The 16,229-nt window shown below is 35.6% G+C and overlaps 1 protein-coding gene across 2 annotated transcripts in view; it reads left to right on the plus strand.

Moving 5' to 3' along the window:
- Nucleotides 1-16,229, plus strand: part of LOC150088728 (cytospin-A-like) — a 382,988-nt gene that overhangs the window by 143,273 nt on the left and 223,486 nt on the right. For both annotated transcript variants that reach the window (XM_090370880.1, XM_090370881.1), the window contains exon 2: nt 10,965-11,672. In XM_090370880.1, the coding sequence (XP_090227006.1) occupies nt 11,028-11,672 (645 nt within the window). In that variant the 5' untranslated portion in view covers nt 10,965-11,027. The remainder of the gene's footprint in view (nt 1-10,964; nt 11,673-16,229) is intronic.

Raw genomic sequence — 16,229 nt, forward strand, 5'->3', positions numbered from 1 at the left:
ATATATAGGAATTTTGCTAGCAGGGAAAAGGAGGTGATTATCCCTCTGTATAAGGCAATGGTCAGGCCACGCCTTGAGTACTGCGTACAGGTCTGGAGGCCTCATTTTAGGAAGGATGTAGATTTACTTGAGTGTGTACAGAGAAGGGCAACAAGATTGGTGAGGGGAATGAAGGGATCCTCTTACCAAGAGAGGCTTAAGTTCTGCAAATTGCAGTGGCTGGAGACTAGGCATCTGTGCGGTGATCTGATTGAGGTATATAAGGCCTTGAATGGGTTGAGCACGCTGAATTCTGATGGGATCCTTCCACTTGTTCAGATTACAAACCTAAGGGGGCATAAATTCAAATTAAGAAAAGAGATGTAGAATAGATGTGCGGAAATTTGCCTTTAGCCAGTGGGTAGTTAATTGCTGGAACAAACTTCCATCTGTCGTTGTGGAAGTTGATAGATTGAATAAATTTAAGGAGGAACTGGACAGGCATTTGGAGGGAATGGTGTGTTTTTTTTTTTTTTTTGGCTGATGCTGCATAAGCTCATACATTTGCTTTCTTGCATCACATGCCACTACTACTACTACAGGGACATAAATATTTAATGGTATTCATATACACCTACTTTGATATTTTATACTAGATATGTGGTATTATGGTAATTAATTTTTTTTTGTTGGTCAAACGGAAACAAGTTTTCTATTTTGACATGAACGCAATATATATTGCATTTGTGCATGCACACATATCATAACTTATAGGATATTCACATTCTTTCTCCTTTTACATATCTACAATACTTCTTTTTTCTGCTATCCTTACCCTTCTAGTACTTGGCACTTAGTGTATTTTTTACTTCCATCTGTGCAAACTCTATCAGAATTATTAATTCTTGCATATATATACTGTGAATCTCGTTCAGTATACACGGAAGGAAGATTAGATAATTAAATGTGAGTTAACTTTAAGAGCTACAAGCATTAAGTAGTTCACTGATCATTTCTCATTGTGGAAGAAGACATTTAAGAGTGGTTAATAAAATCACTACCGAACATAATGCAATCTAGTAATACGATGTAGGTGTCAGTATTTATTATCATTATCATAACTAATATTTTTCTTATGATTATCATAATGTGTATAAAACTGGTAATGAAAAAAAATATTTGTTATTTTATAAGACAGCTAACCAAAGCTAGTAGACATTTCTACTAGGCATTTATAGAATGTATGCATATACATACAGTACATCTGTATCTATCTCTTTCTCTCATATGTGTCTGGGGGGGGGGGGTCCCTACACACACACACATACACTGAGCAGCCACTTTATTATTCATACCTACCTAATAGCCAGTAGGCCTTTAGCCCAGAGAATAACCTGGAATAACTGTTGTTGGGTTTTTAGGAGTATTGGCAACTAAGGCCATGTTGTTCTGTGTATATTGTCTGTAAATTGTGTGTTCTGAGCCTGATTTTCTGTTTTGCTGGATGAAAACCCCGAGTTTCTGGAAGAAAAACTGTGCTATCCTCACCTGAGACTGACTAATTCAACCAAGTTGTGAAAAGACCCATAAAAATTCCTCCGGTCATTGACGGGGTTTGAACTCTCGTCTTTTCCACCCAGTGTGGAGAAAACAGTGATCCTACCAACTGTGCTACCCATGAGGGCTAGCATCAATTCAATGAGGTGTTGGAAATATGTCACAGGGATGTAGTTAGTAGTAGTAATAGAGGTATGCGATGCAAGAAAGCAAGTGTTATGAGCTTATGTAGCAACAGCCAAAAAAAAAAAAAAAATCGCACAACCATTCCCTCTAAAGGATGGAATGGTTTGACAGATGGAACTTTGTTCCAGCAATTAACCACCTGCTGGCTAAAGGCAAATTTTTGCAGATCTATTCTACAACTGCCTTTTTTTTTGGCTGATGCTGTATAAGCTTGCTTTCTGGCATCATATGCCTCAACTAATGTTAACTGTCTTTCCTCAATTTGAATTTATGTCCCCTCAGGTTCGCAATCTGAGCAAGTGGAAGAATCTCATCAGAATTCAGCATGCTCAACCCATTCAAGGCCCATATACCTCAATCAGATCACCTTGCAGGTGCCTAGTCTCCAGCCACTGCAATTTGCAGAACTTAAGCCTTTCTTGGTAAGAGGATCCCCTTTGTTCCCCTCACCAATCTTGTTGCCGTTCTCTGTATACGTTCAAGAAACTCTACATCCTTCCTAAAATTCGGCCTCCAGACCTGTATGTAGTACTCAAGACATGGTCTGACCATTGCCTTATACAAAGGGATAATGGCCTCCATAGCCGAGTGGTCAGGAGCGGGAGTGCAGTAGCACACGCTCTTTGAGTAGACCGGGGTTCATGCCCCTGACTGCTGAATACGGTTGATCTGCCAACCCGCACTGGACCAGCGTGGCAGATTATGGTCCATTTCCCTCAGCATGAATTGTTGAGGAGGCTTCCATCCTGCAGTGGGTTGATAATGGTTGCACTTTACCTTTTTTTTTACCTCCTTTTCCTTGCTAGCAAAATTCCTGTATATCATTGACAATACCCCATGATCTGTTCTGGTAGCCTGTCTCCATTGAGTCAACATGTTGACTCATTTGCATCTCACAGTTGCTGCATGGTTGATTACAGATCTTTATTCTAAAGGGATCATTCCACCTCATCCCTCAGTTTTCAATTCCCACAGGATTGATCTGGTGACTTAAGCTGCAGTAGGCCGAATTCACTCTTGTATTTCCAGAACCAGTTCTTTACAGTTTTGGCCTTGTTATATGGCACATTATTATTTGTTAAGTAACCCATTTGTAGATGGATAGCAGCCATGTTTTTTTGAAACAATTTTTAGATAACCTGTGGCATCCAAATGTTGCTCCACTGGCATCAAGGAGGCTTAATATGCCCCACAAAAATATTTCCCACACCATTATCGGCAGTCTGCATTATTGACACCTGGTGGGATGAGTCCAAGGACTCGTCCTCCCAGCAGTGTGAAACATCAGGATTTGTCAGATTTGGTAATGTTTATTTCAGTCCTCCACTGTTCATTGTAGGTGTTTCTGATTGCACTGTAATTGTACTGGCTTTTTTTTTTTTTTTGCTAACAGATTTGTAATCTGGTGTACTCATCAGATGCAATACCCCATCCAGGACACAGGGTATGATGAGTTTTCCATTCTTAAATGCTTCTTTGGTTAGCACTGTTGTACTGGGTTGTTATTTTCCTGACTAGCCTTTTTGTTATCTTTCACAAGTTTTTTGAAAGATAACAGCCTCCATTAAAACCTTGCTGTTGACCAGATATTATTTGGTTATTAGACTTAGCTTGATACACCCAGCACGCAGTCGTACATGAAAACCCCAACAGGTTGAGATTTTCAAGATGTTCATACTTGTGGCACATTTCGAGATACTCATACTCAAGGCACTGACCACTAGATGTACCATGATACTCATGGCATATTCTGAATCTTGCTAAGGATTGGTACAATTTTCAGCAGTGGTGCAATATGATGGATACTAATTATTGACATTTTGTTACGGAACAAATGTTATTGGTTGAAGAAACATGATAAAGAATAATAACACAACCAGCCATGTCCAGCTTTTGTCAGGATAGTGTGAAAACTAAAAGATACTGGATTTTGTAATTAGTTTTGTTGCAACATATTTTTTTTTTTTTTTTTTTTTTTTTTTTTAGCTACTTAAACATTTCGTATTCAGCCGTTTTAAATTGTAAATGTAACAAAATGATTTAAAAAATGCTGTATTTGTTCTGTGAACCATGCAACTGACACCAAAACATTGCTGATCATTTTGAATGTAGCACATGTAACTGTTGCATCAGTTAGGTTCATGGAGGCATTTATACTCTGGAATGTCTATTGAGAACTATTTTATAAAAGCATAAATAGTACCAAAAAGACTTTTGGTATGCTGCCACTTCCCTCCCTCCCACCAAACCTGGAGATTAATTTTTTTAAACGTGGCAGCTAGATCTTGCACAAATTTGTTGAAGCCTATTATAATGCATTTATTTTTTTCTCCAGATAAGTTTGCATCGTTGGTGTTGTCAACAATCCCAATTTCGTCTGCTATAGTTTGAAAATTTACGCAGTGAAATCAGAGAGAAAGAATGACTGACTTTTTACAAGAAAGTGTATTATGCTTACTTTGGTGTTAGAATTTGACCAAGACAGATGGGCCTCACATTATCTGTTAATCATATTTTGACAATGCGAGAAATTAGATAATGGAATATTAATACATTACAGTATCCAAATCTGCTGTTAGCTATTAATGTTGTTCCTTACAGTGAAGCCATATCAGTTTTAGCTATACTTCAAGATTTTGATACTTCCAGCACAGGCCCTAATTCAGATTGTTCTCTAAATAAGCATAATGAATTTGAAGGTACTAGTGAAGTCGACACCAGTTTATAGAAGAAAGAACAATTCATTTGGATTTATGAAGGAATTCAGCACAGCTGTTAGGATCCAACTTGAATGAAAAGGAGGCAATAATTGCTTCATTTACTTGGTGTAGGTACAGAGAAAAAGAATTCATAGCCATCTACTCAGAGGAGGGATCATTGTTTTCTACTGATATGTGATTTTATCAGTGTACTGAATGTTAAGTATGATCTGTTGGAATTGAGATTTTTTATTCATAGTTTGTTGACAAGCCTAAAAACAGTTATACTAAATAATGGAACATGTTTTTCCTTAATTTTGATTACCTATTCCCTACAATCTGTTCTTGTTAGAACATAATGAACTTAATTTATTACCATCTACTCCAAGGAGGGATCCCTTGTGTTTTGTACTGATATAAGTGGTTTTTATCAGTGTAATGAATCTATGATCTGTTGAAATGGAGATTCTTCATTCATGGCTTCATAAGCTTAAAAAGAGTTATCCTTAATTTCGCTTGTGTATTCCGTATACTTAGAGGAAACAACAACCAGAGTTCTTGTTAGAACAGATGAAATATCGTGAACTAAAGGTCAGACTAGCATTAATAGTGGCATATGATGCAAGAAGCTTCAACCAGCTTCCACCACAATACAGATGGAAGTTTGTTCCAGCAATCAAGCTTATAGCATCAGCCAAAAAAAAAAAAAAATCCCATTTCACCTATCCATTCCACCCAATACTTTGCCTAGTTATTCATTGAATTTATTTAAGCCATCAGCTTCCACCACAATACAGATGGAAGTTTTGTTCCAGCAATCAACCACCTTCTAGTTAAAGGCAAAGTTACATCTTTTCTGTAACAGACCTTCCTCAATTTGAATTTGTGCCCCCTTGTGTGCATAGTCTGAGAAAGAGGAATTGCATCAGCATTGAGCTTGCTCAATCCATTCAAAACCTTAAACACCTCAATCAGATCACCTTGCAGGTGTGTAGTCCCTAGATGCTGCAATTTGTAGAACTGAAGCCTTTCCTGGTAAGAGCACCCCTTTGTTCCACTCACCAATCTTGTTGCCCTTCTCTGTACTTGTTCGAGCAGCCCCACATCCTTCCTAAGGTGAGGCTTCCAGACCTGTATGCAGTACTCAAAATTTGGCCTCATCATTGCCTTATACAATGGGATAATGACCTCCTTATCCCTGCTAGAAAAATTCTTGCATATCATTGACAAAACCCCATGCTGTCCTGGTAGCCTGTCTGCACTACTCAGAGAACTTCATCTAACTGCACAATTATCCCCCCAACTCCAATCCTCAGTTCTTTTCATTTTTTACTACCCTGAGTGTGGTACCAAATGGTTGGTATGTTACTCTGGGGTTACTGCTACCCATATGCTGTACTTAGCCAATCTATCTAACTTTTCTAGATCCTGTTGCAGTAGCATATCATTATTACTGCCATTTACTACCCTTTAAACCTTTGTATCACCTGCAAACTTGGAAATTATACCTGATGTGCCTTCATCAATATCATCGATAAATATATAAAACAACAATGGGCCCAACACTGAATGCTGGGGAACTCCACTAATAATATAAGTCCATAAAGGGAAGTGTCCATTGATTTGCACTCTGTCTTCCACTCAACCATCCCTTTATCGATAGCAGTAACTTGCCCTCAGTACTACACTGCTGTAATTTGTATAGCAATCTTTTATGTGCAAAGGTATCTATAGCTTTCCTGAAATCCATGTATATATTAAAATTATTTTTTGCCTCCATTTCTTTGGTGACTGTATCATAGTATCCAATCATATTGGTCAGCAAAGATATTCTTTAACAAACCTATGCTGTGTCTGAAGTATAATGGCAGCATTATCTAGATTAGACCTTTCCAACTGTGCTGCAGAAAGATTTAATTTTATAAAATTTTCATAGTTATAAAAAAATCAAATCCAATTTGTATAACTGTTCGAACTTCTATTGGTTCATAATTTTATTATACAAAAGATATAATAGCCTAATTAGAATGAATTGTGGCATTGCTTTTGCTAAGTGGGTATAGCTGAATGATTTCCACCAGCCCCTGACTTTAGTTTATATGCACTTCAGTTTGACCTTTTGGAAGTATAAAAATCACGTTTACTTTATTTTTTCCCCGTTTCTTCTTCTTTTTTTTTTTTTTAAACTTAAATTTGAAAAATATCTTTTTAATGCAAGGCAAAAAAAGATTTATTATTATTATTAATATCCATATGATGCAAGGAAGCCTGAGGCTTATGCTGCACCAGGAAAAAAAAAAACAAGTTCCCAAGTAACCCTGAGAGAGAGAGAGAGAGAGAGAGAGAGAGAGAGAGAGAGAGAGAGAGAGAGTCAAAAGTAGAAGGATTTTCTTATGCAATAAAAATTTCTATAATTTAAAAATAATCAGAAAATCAGCAGAACACTTTAAATAATAAGATAATGTTTTTCTTACTTTTGATAAAAATCCATTTTTTATATGAAAATTGATTTCGATATCACTGCTTTTTAATGTGAAAAAATGAGATTTTACTTACTTTAGTCATGATTTGTTTTTTGTTTTGCCTATTGGTTTTTTCAAATTATTCTGCACCAACTTTCACATTTTTCTACTGAAAAGAGATATATAATAAGTTATTGCATACTTTTAGAAATAAAAATCAATGTTGATATTCCAAATATTTATTAAATTGCTTCATTAAGTACTTTATATCTAACCAAATTTAACTTTTGTATTTATTTTCCACCCATAACGGAAACTTTTTGAAGAGAGCTAGAAAGTCATCAGATTCATGGGACAAACAAAGTAGTCCAAAAATAAAGTTGCTATTTAGGCAATATAATGAGACCAAATATATCAAATTTGGATTTGTATGCTCTGATAATTCTTCTCTTCCTCGACCCATATGTCTTATTTGCCTAGAAAAGTTATCAAATGAAGTAGTAGCACCAAGTAAACTACGCTGGCATCTTACCACGAATTGTCCATCATGTGCAGGAAAAGATTTGAATTTTTTTTTAAGTGTCTTCAAATGCAAAATAGGAAGCAAATTTCTTTTATGAATTTGATTACAACAGTATCAAATCGATCTCAAGAGGCTAGTTATAAGGTTGCCAAAATGGCAGCCAAATCCAAAATGCCTCACACAATTGCAGAATTGCTTATTTTACCAGCCGGAATTGAAATTGTTAACACTATGCTTGGGGCAAAGGAAATTGAAAAAGTGCCACTTTCAAATAACACAATTAGTAGATGAATTGAAGACATATCAGATGACATGAAACAAAATTAATTCAGAGAATTATTGAATCTAAAAATTTTTTATTGCATATTGATGCATCTGCAGATGTTAGTAACTGTGCTCAATTAACAGCACTAGTTAGAATCATTGAAGAGAAATGTTTGAAAGAACTTTATTTGTTCTGTAAAGAACTGCCAAATCACACTACTGGAGATGAAATATTCAAAGTGGTTAATGAATACTTTGAGACAAATAAAATATCAATAGAAATATTGCTTAAGCTTGTGTACTGATAGTGCATCTGAAATGACTGGAAGCGTTAAAGGTTTTGTAACCAAGAGTTTGTTCTGAAAACCCGGAAATTCTGGTAATACTGTACATTGTTTTATTCACAGAGAATCTATTGTATCTAAAAGTTTGCCTGTGGATCTGAATTCCACATTACATGATGTTATCAAGATGGTGAATTTAATAAAATCCAAGCTGTTAAAGTCATGCTGTTCCAAGCTGAAAACTTGAAGAAATGGGATCAGAATACCACTCTCTGCTATTTCATACTGAAGTACGTTGGCTGTCCAAAGGAAGAGTTTTAAAAAAGAGTTTATTAGCTAAGAATTGAAAATGTTTTTTTGTGAATAATTCCTACTTTGCAGATTTAATGAAGAATAGTTATTGGCTCCAAAAACTAGCTTACTTAACTGATATTTTTGAGCACCTGAATGAGCTAAATCAAAAATTGCGAGGATCACATAAAAACGTACTAACGCGTATGGACAAAGTTTATAGATTCAAAGAAAAAATTAAACTTCGGAAAAATGAGGTTAAAAACAGGTCACTAACGATGTTTAATCGGTGTTAAATTTAAATCCTAAAGAAGAATTATTGGGATTAGTAGAGTAACTTTTGTGTTTGTTTGAGGGAAGACCTCATCACTATTTTGAAATACTTGATGTAAAAAAAATTTGATTGGATTCGAAATACATTCGTACTTTCCCTAGAAATTCCAGCATTACATTTATCATTGAAAGAAAAAAGAAGAGCTGTTAGATTTAAGAAATGATTCTACCCTTCAAGTAAAATTTAAAGAAATTGAGTTATCCAAACTTTGGTTATTGGCAAGAAAGGAGTTTCCTTCAATTGGAAAAAAAGCAGTTGACACTCTTCTTCCATTTGTTATCACTTATTTGTGTGAACAAAGTTTCTTGTCGATGGTGACTATAAAGAATTTGAAGAGATCATCATTAAAAAGTCTGGATCAGGAATTACGCGTAGCCATTTCAAGAATAAAACCTGATATGAAAATGTTATGTTGACAAAAGCAAGTTCAAGTTTCTCATTAAAAAAATTTGAAAATATTATTTTGAAGTTTTGTATGAATTTAGTATTAAATATTTAATATCTTCCATAGTATTTATATTTTACTTTTCTTATCATAATTATATATATAATATAATGCAAATGTAATAAATTTTTTCACAAAGTCCCTATAGACACTCCAAAATCTGTGAAAAATTATAATTTTTCAAGTGTGCCCTGGTGCAAAAAAGGTTGGAAAGCACTGGTCTAGATGATTGTACATTACTTTTCTTTTAACTAGTGGCTCCATTATTTTCCCTGGAACAGAAGTTAAACTAATAGGTCTGTAATTACTCATGTTACCCTTTGATCCCCTTTGTGAATAGGGGATACATTCGCACATCTCCAGTCTGCGCGGACCTCTCCTGCACTTCAATTCTTTAGGGATCTTTTGATTATTTTTAATTTAATCTTAAATTCACTTCACATTTGAATCAAATTTAGAATCATTTCTATCAGATGTATATATGTTTTTTTTTTAAAGTTAATGTCATGAAATAACAAGGATTTACCAAGATTTTTAGTTAGTGATTGCACATATTGCAAACACCACAGGTTATGACCATTATTCAGTTTTTAAGCATAATTGGTTAGCTTAATCTTTATTTATCTAACACACACACACACTGTGTGTGTGTGTGTGTGTGTGTGTGTGTGTGTGTGTGTGTGTGTGTGTGTGTGTGTGTGTGTATTTAATAATATATTTGATATATTATATATACTCTTGATTGTTTTAAGAAGTCTTTATGTGCTGTAATGTAATAACTAGATCTTATGTATAGCTTAGCTTAATTTTCAGCACTCACCTCATAGTAATCCGCTTAGCTGGTGGAGGGTTTTACCACATACATAGTGGTTATAGGATTCTAATACTTCATGGGGATTATGGGTTTAAATTAAGTTATGGGCTAAAAAAATTTTTTTAAGAAAGGAGGGTGCACCTTCCATGGTTGCCTAATTAAATTAAATTAAATGAAGAGAAAAAAAGGAAAGGAAAATATTTTTTTCTCTTCATTTAATTTAATTTAATTAGGCAACCATGGAAGGTGCACCCTCCTTTCTTAAAAAAATTTTTTTAGCCCATAACTTAATTTAAACCCATAATCCCCATGAAGTATTAGAATCCTATAACCACTATGTATGTGGTAAAACCCTCCACCAGCTAAGCGGATTACTATGAGGTGAGTGCTGAAAATTAAGCTAAGCTATACATAAGATCTATATTATATATATTAAATATATTAATAAATAATATATTTAAGTATATTTAATAATATATTTGCCTTGACCACTATACATGCCAGTGTGTGGCATGTATAGTGGTCAAGGCTAATATATTATTAAATGTTAATTAACATTTTAGAATGTTGGCTTGTCCAATCAAATATTCTTGCATTAAGAAAATAATAAAAGAAAGAAAAAATTTATAGTTAAAAAAAAAAATAAAAACCAACCTCCCAAAACTCTGATTCAGATGTATTAAATTTTACTAGAATTTCTATGGGCTACCTATTCAGTATAGCTTAATGGTGAATGGATCAGTAATGTTTAGTGTTATTGACAGAGAATTAAATCATTATAATTATCTATATTATGTATTGAAGGTCATAACTCCATACTTTTGCTACAACTATTGTTTTTACCACTTAAGCAATTGAATAGAACCTCTATTAAATATGTCATCTAATTTAAAGAAACAAACAAAGAAGATTAAAACTAATAAGCAGCAGTTGGGGAAAAGTGTAAAAAATTTTTAGTGGAGAAAACAAATGTGGTAATGACCATGAATGCTCATAATGGCTGGCACTGACTATCATTATTGTGTAAACTTCATGTCTGATTTTTCTTTAAAAGTTTTTTTTTAGTATATCTGCTTATATTTTATCTGTGGAACTTATTTTTATTTTATTTTTTTGTCTTTTTCAGGCAAACTGTTTCATGAAAGGTGTGCTATAGGGAAACTGGGGAAAAATTCCCCCTTTTGCCATCATGAAGAACATAAGGCCAGTCAGTGGGAAGTCTTGTGGAGGGGCCAACACTGGACACAACAATGGTAGCCACTCTTCTAGTCACACAAATAGTTCAAAACTGGGTATTGATAAATCACAAATAGGAAATAATACATGTTCTAAAAAGTATCCTTCTGAAAAGCCATGCATGAATCTTTTGTCTGGGAGTCATGACAACTTATCTAATAATAGTATTTCATCTAGTGTCCGAAGAAAGATTTCTGCACCATCTAAAATACATAGTGTTGGAACCCCTAGTGGACTACGCTCCAAATTAGAAACCACACCTATTCGTGCTATTAACAAAGAAAACATTTTAGCTTCAAGAGGTTTGGGCACAGGCAGGAAGATTAGCTCAAATAAATATAGTAATATTAGTAATATGCGCCGAGCTGCTAGTAAGGAGAGTGTAGACTCTAGTGGAGGCAAAGAACGTGAGAAAGAAAATGTTGTAAAACCAACTAATGGTAGAAGTCAGAACAAAAACCATAACAACTGTGCAACAATTCTGCAGTTGGAGAAAGAAAAAGTGATGTTAGAACATCAAATTTCAGAATTAGTAAGAAATGCAGAATGCAAAAAAGCAGAAATTGCAACATTGAAAATGGAAATCAACAGATTAAAGGTAATTAATTAGTTTAGCGTGTAAAATACCCTTACATCCAATGTGTTTATTATCTATAATAAACACATTGGAAAAACACTAGTATTTAATCAACCAAACACTATTAAACTAAATAAATTCAAACATTTTTATACTTGCATATAAACATATGCACTTTGTATTTGTCCTTTGGGGTGCTTTGTCAGAGTGATGAATATCTAATACAGTATGTATCGAAGAAGACTAGCTTTAACTAAGAGAAATTGCTGAAGGACTTGCAGGTCATGGGTGATCTTACATGGCCAATGCATATTCTAGATGCATAGATTCTTGGAATTGATGGGATCAAGTGCTCCTTTCTTGGATAACCTGATACTGTTACAGTGCTGTGCAAGCACTGGTCCTGAAGTTGTGCCAGCAGCCTCTGGTTTATGGTGCCATCTGTTGTTGACAAAGGTAATTGTCATGGAGATTCTCTTTTCTGGTTGTCTCTGTTGGAAAAAGTAGGGAGGGTTGTTTTGTCGGAGGTAATCTAATGTTGAATTTGAAGTAACGTTTTGACTGAAGATTTACCCACTTAGGTTCTGTGTAAATGGTTTTGTTTATTGAAGTTTTGGTCTACAAAAAACTATGAAGAATGCTTAAATATTTTTCTGTAACACTTTTTTTTTTTTTTTTTTTAAGAAAAATTTTGTGATGTTTATTAGTATCTTCTCTGCTCTCATCCTGCACATAGTATGGTAGTACAACACATTCTAAATAACCTTTGATGTTTGAGGTCGACAAAAAAAAAAAAAAAATAATAAAAAAAATACAACCACAGTAAGGACTTTAAAAAAAATTGCCTTTGTCAGTACCAGACGATACCACATATGCCTCCTGCCCCAACTTCAGAATCTCTGTTGTTATACCTTTGTTCCAGTATTATCAGGTTTACCAAGAAGGGTGTGCTGTTATCCTTGCCAGTGACCTAAGCATCTAGAATTTGCAATGACCATGTAAGACTACCAGTAATAAGGGGTTTTGAGAGAGGAAGGGGCAAATGGGTTAACTGCCCCAATTTCATGGGGGAGCGGAGGAATCAAGATCTTGGGAGCTTGTATTTATTAAGTGGCACATTCATAATCAAAGCAAGAGACCATGCAATTTTGCTATATGTTTTGCATATGAAGTGGTGTATTTTTTCTAAGTTGTTTATATTTGCATTCTTTCTTTTATTCCCAACAAGCTGCTGCTTACAGAGATGGTACTTTGGAAATTCTCCATACACTCACTTTATTACATCATTTAATAGAAATAAGCAACATGCACAGCTGTCATTAGAACTTCTTGGCTTGTTTAATATCTGTCCTTGATTGAACCCTTGTGAAAGTGAGTCTGCATGCAATTATAATCTCTCCAAGCTCCAGTATCATTTTAAAAAAATTTGGAGTCTGGCTAAAAACCAGTAGATTGGATATTATTTAACTTCTCTGTCACCTCAGTGTGATAGTTTGTGCAGTTCTTGCAGTTCTGATTTTGATCGAATCACTGTATTTTTGATGGATTGAAATCTGTTAAATGCATTGTAGTTCTAAAGTTTGTGTAAGGATATAAGATGCATCTATATGTATTTTATATTAATGTTTTGGTAGTATTGTAGATGCATGCATGTCCTCTCTGACTGTGTGTCTTTTGTCTCTTATGTAAGCTGTCTGTTCAAAGCTCAGTTTTCATAGATTGAGTAAAAACACTGTTGTTGTGATAATCTTCAGAGCTGGACTAGCAAGTTTTGGCCTTGGCAGCTCACACTAATTTTAGTGTATATTAGTATAGAGCATCAGTTATCCGGAATAATTAATGTCAGACCCTTCCAGATAGCCAAATTTTCCGGATAATCAAACATAACTAAATAAATTCTGTTATAATGTATTATTGCTGTTATAAATATTGTTATAATTGTTAAGCTATAAATTCTGTTATAATGTGTTATAATGTATTGTTATAATTGCAGTATGATTGATGACTTTTGAGGTTATGAACATCGTGGCGGGATCCAATATTCCTTACATTTCGAGGGTACAGCTCTAAAATGGTGTTTGCAGGCCGGCCGCTAGTTAGTACACTGGACCAAACCTATTGATAACTCTTTAGGAGGCTTCTGGATCAGCTAGTGTATAATCTTGCTACCTCTACTCTGCCAGATAGTGATTGGAGGGAGTCCGAGTAGTGTGTATGTGGGGAGCATTGTCGAGGCCACGTTATGTCAAGGATCTGGGTATATTCTTACCACGTGTACGCCATATCCAAAAATTTCATTACTTCATACAGCATGTCCCACCCACTTTTTCTTACTATTGAATACACCATGAATTGTCAAACTAATAGAGCAAGCTTATCTGCGAAAAGATCTAAATCTCCCAAGGACTTCCTAATTCATTTCACAAATATATGGGGTCTCAATTCTAATCTCAACGAAGTCCATTTCCACTTGCAGTCTGCTAAACCCCATGTACTTTTTCTGACAGAATCTCAGTTATCGGTTGATTCAACTACTGCTCATCTCAGATGCCCAAATTATTTGCTGTATGATTCCTTTTGCCTCAAAGGTGGTACTTGTGCATATGTCCGTTCTGATATTCCCTGTCAGAGACTTGGCAATTTGGAATCTCCTCTCTTTGATCTTCTCTGGCTTAAAATCTCTCTACCTCATTGTGTCAAATTCATCTGTTGTCTCTACCGTTCTCCCAACTCCACTAATCATTTGGAGCTCTTTGACTTCCTCTCTTTGCAACTTGACTTTCTCCAGTCCAACTTTCCTAACAGTGAGGTAATTTTCCTTGGTGATTTTAATGTTCACAACTCCAGCTGGCTTCCGTTTTCTAGTCACACCGACCCAGCAGGTCGAGATGCTGAGGCTTTGGCAATTACTAATGACCTAGCACAGATTGTTCATTTACCTACAAGAATACCAGACAATCCTAATCATACAGCGAATACGCTTGATTTTTTTCTCGCAAACAACCTTTCTAAGTACACGGTCGAAGTGAGAGGTCCTTTCGGCACTTCAGATCACAACTTGGTGATTGTCTCTTCTCCAATGGAACCTTTATCTCATGGCTATTCCCAACCTCTTGTTGTTTGGCATACAAGAGGTTGGGAATAGCCATGGGATAAAGCTTTGCTTTGGTCATACAGCAAAATGGGATGACCTGCGAGACTTCTTTTCTTCTTTTCCTTGGTCGGATTACTGTTTCAAAACTTCTGATGTCAACGTTTGCTCAGATCGTGTCAGTGAAATTATTCTTGCAGGAATGGAATCCTTTATCCCACACTCCACTTTAAAATCTCATCCTTTATCTAAAACCTTGGTTTTCCAATAAATGTGCTAAGGCTGTTCAAGAGAAAAATGTTGCATATCGTAATTGGCTTGTTTCTAATTCTTCAGTTTCATTTTCTGCCTACACCAAAGCTCGCAACAATTGTAAAGCAGTTATTAATCAGTCCAAACTAGAGTTTGAACAGGCTAAGAGTAGAAAACTTGCTTCTTGTCCTAATGGTAGCCGAGCATTCTGGTCTCTTGCCAAAGCTATTGGCCGCAACTTTTGCCCATCTCTGCTCCCACCTCCGTCCAAACCAGATGGTTCTGTTGTCACTTCAGCCAAGGATAAAGCTGACCTGCTAGCATCCCATTTTTCTTCCAGCTCATGTATTAATGATCTTGGTAAAACCCCTCCCACTATTCCCAACACGCTCCATCCAGTGCCTCCTGTGGTCTTCCGTCAAAAGGATATCAGAAGGATTTTGATGAATCTTGATGCTAAGAAAGCACCAGGTCCTGATGGTATTTCTCCGCTTGTTCTCAAAACCTGTGCTCCTGAACTTACTCCTATTCTTTGCCGCCTTTTTTCACTTTCTTATTCCAAAGGTGTTTTTCCTTCTGCTTGGAAATTTGCTCATATCCAGCCAGTTCCTAAAAAGGGTGACAAATCCCTCCCATCCAATTATCGTCCCATTGCAATTACTTCTACTCTTTCTAAAGTAATGGAGAAATCAATTAACCGCCAACTCTTAAACTACCTAGAAACCTTCGTCTGATCAACGATCGCCAGTATGGATTCCGTCAGTGTCGATCCACTGGTGATATTCTGGCTTATGTTACCCATTTATGGACTAATTCAATGGAAAGGTTCGGTGAAACACAAGTAGCTGCTCTTGACATCTCAAAGGCTTTTGATCGTGTTTGGCATAAAGGTCTTCTAAACAAGCTTCCATCTTATGGTTTGCCAACTGTTTTTAGTAATTGGTTATCCAGTTTTCTCTCTGATCGCTCACTGAGGGTGATGGTAGATGGCTCTCTGTCTTCTAACTTCTCCACTAATGCCGGTGTCCCCCAAGGTTCAGTTCTTTCCCCCACTCTTTTCCTCTTGTATATGAATGACCTTCTTCCATTGACTGGAAATCCTATCCATAGTTTTGCTGATGATAGCACATTGCATTCCACTTTCCATTTTGAGAAACCTTGTCCTGCTCAATCAGCTTCAACTTCTTGAAAATCTGCTACCAATTCCTTAAATGCCAATCTTCAGGTAATTCTCC

Source organism: Mastigoproctus giganteus, chromosome 3 (genome assembly GCF_048544385.1).
Source record: "Mastigoproctus giganteus isolate SK-2022 chromosome 3, ASM4854438v1, whole genome shotgun sequence".
Lineage (NCBI taxonomy): Eukaryota > Metazoa > Arthropoda > Arachnida > Uropygi > Thelyphonidae > Mastigoproctus > Mastigoproctus giganteus.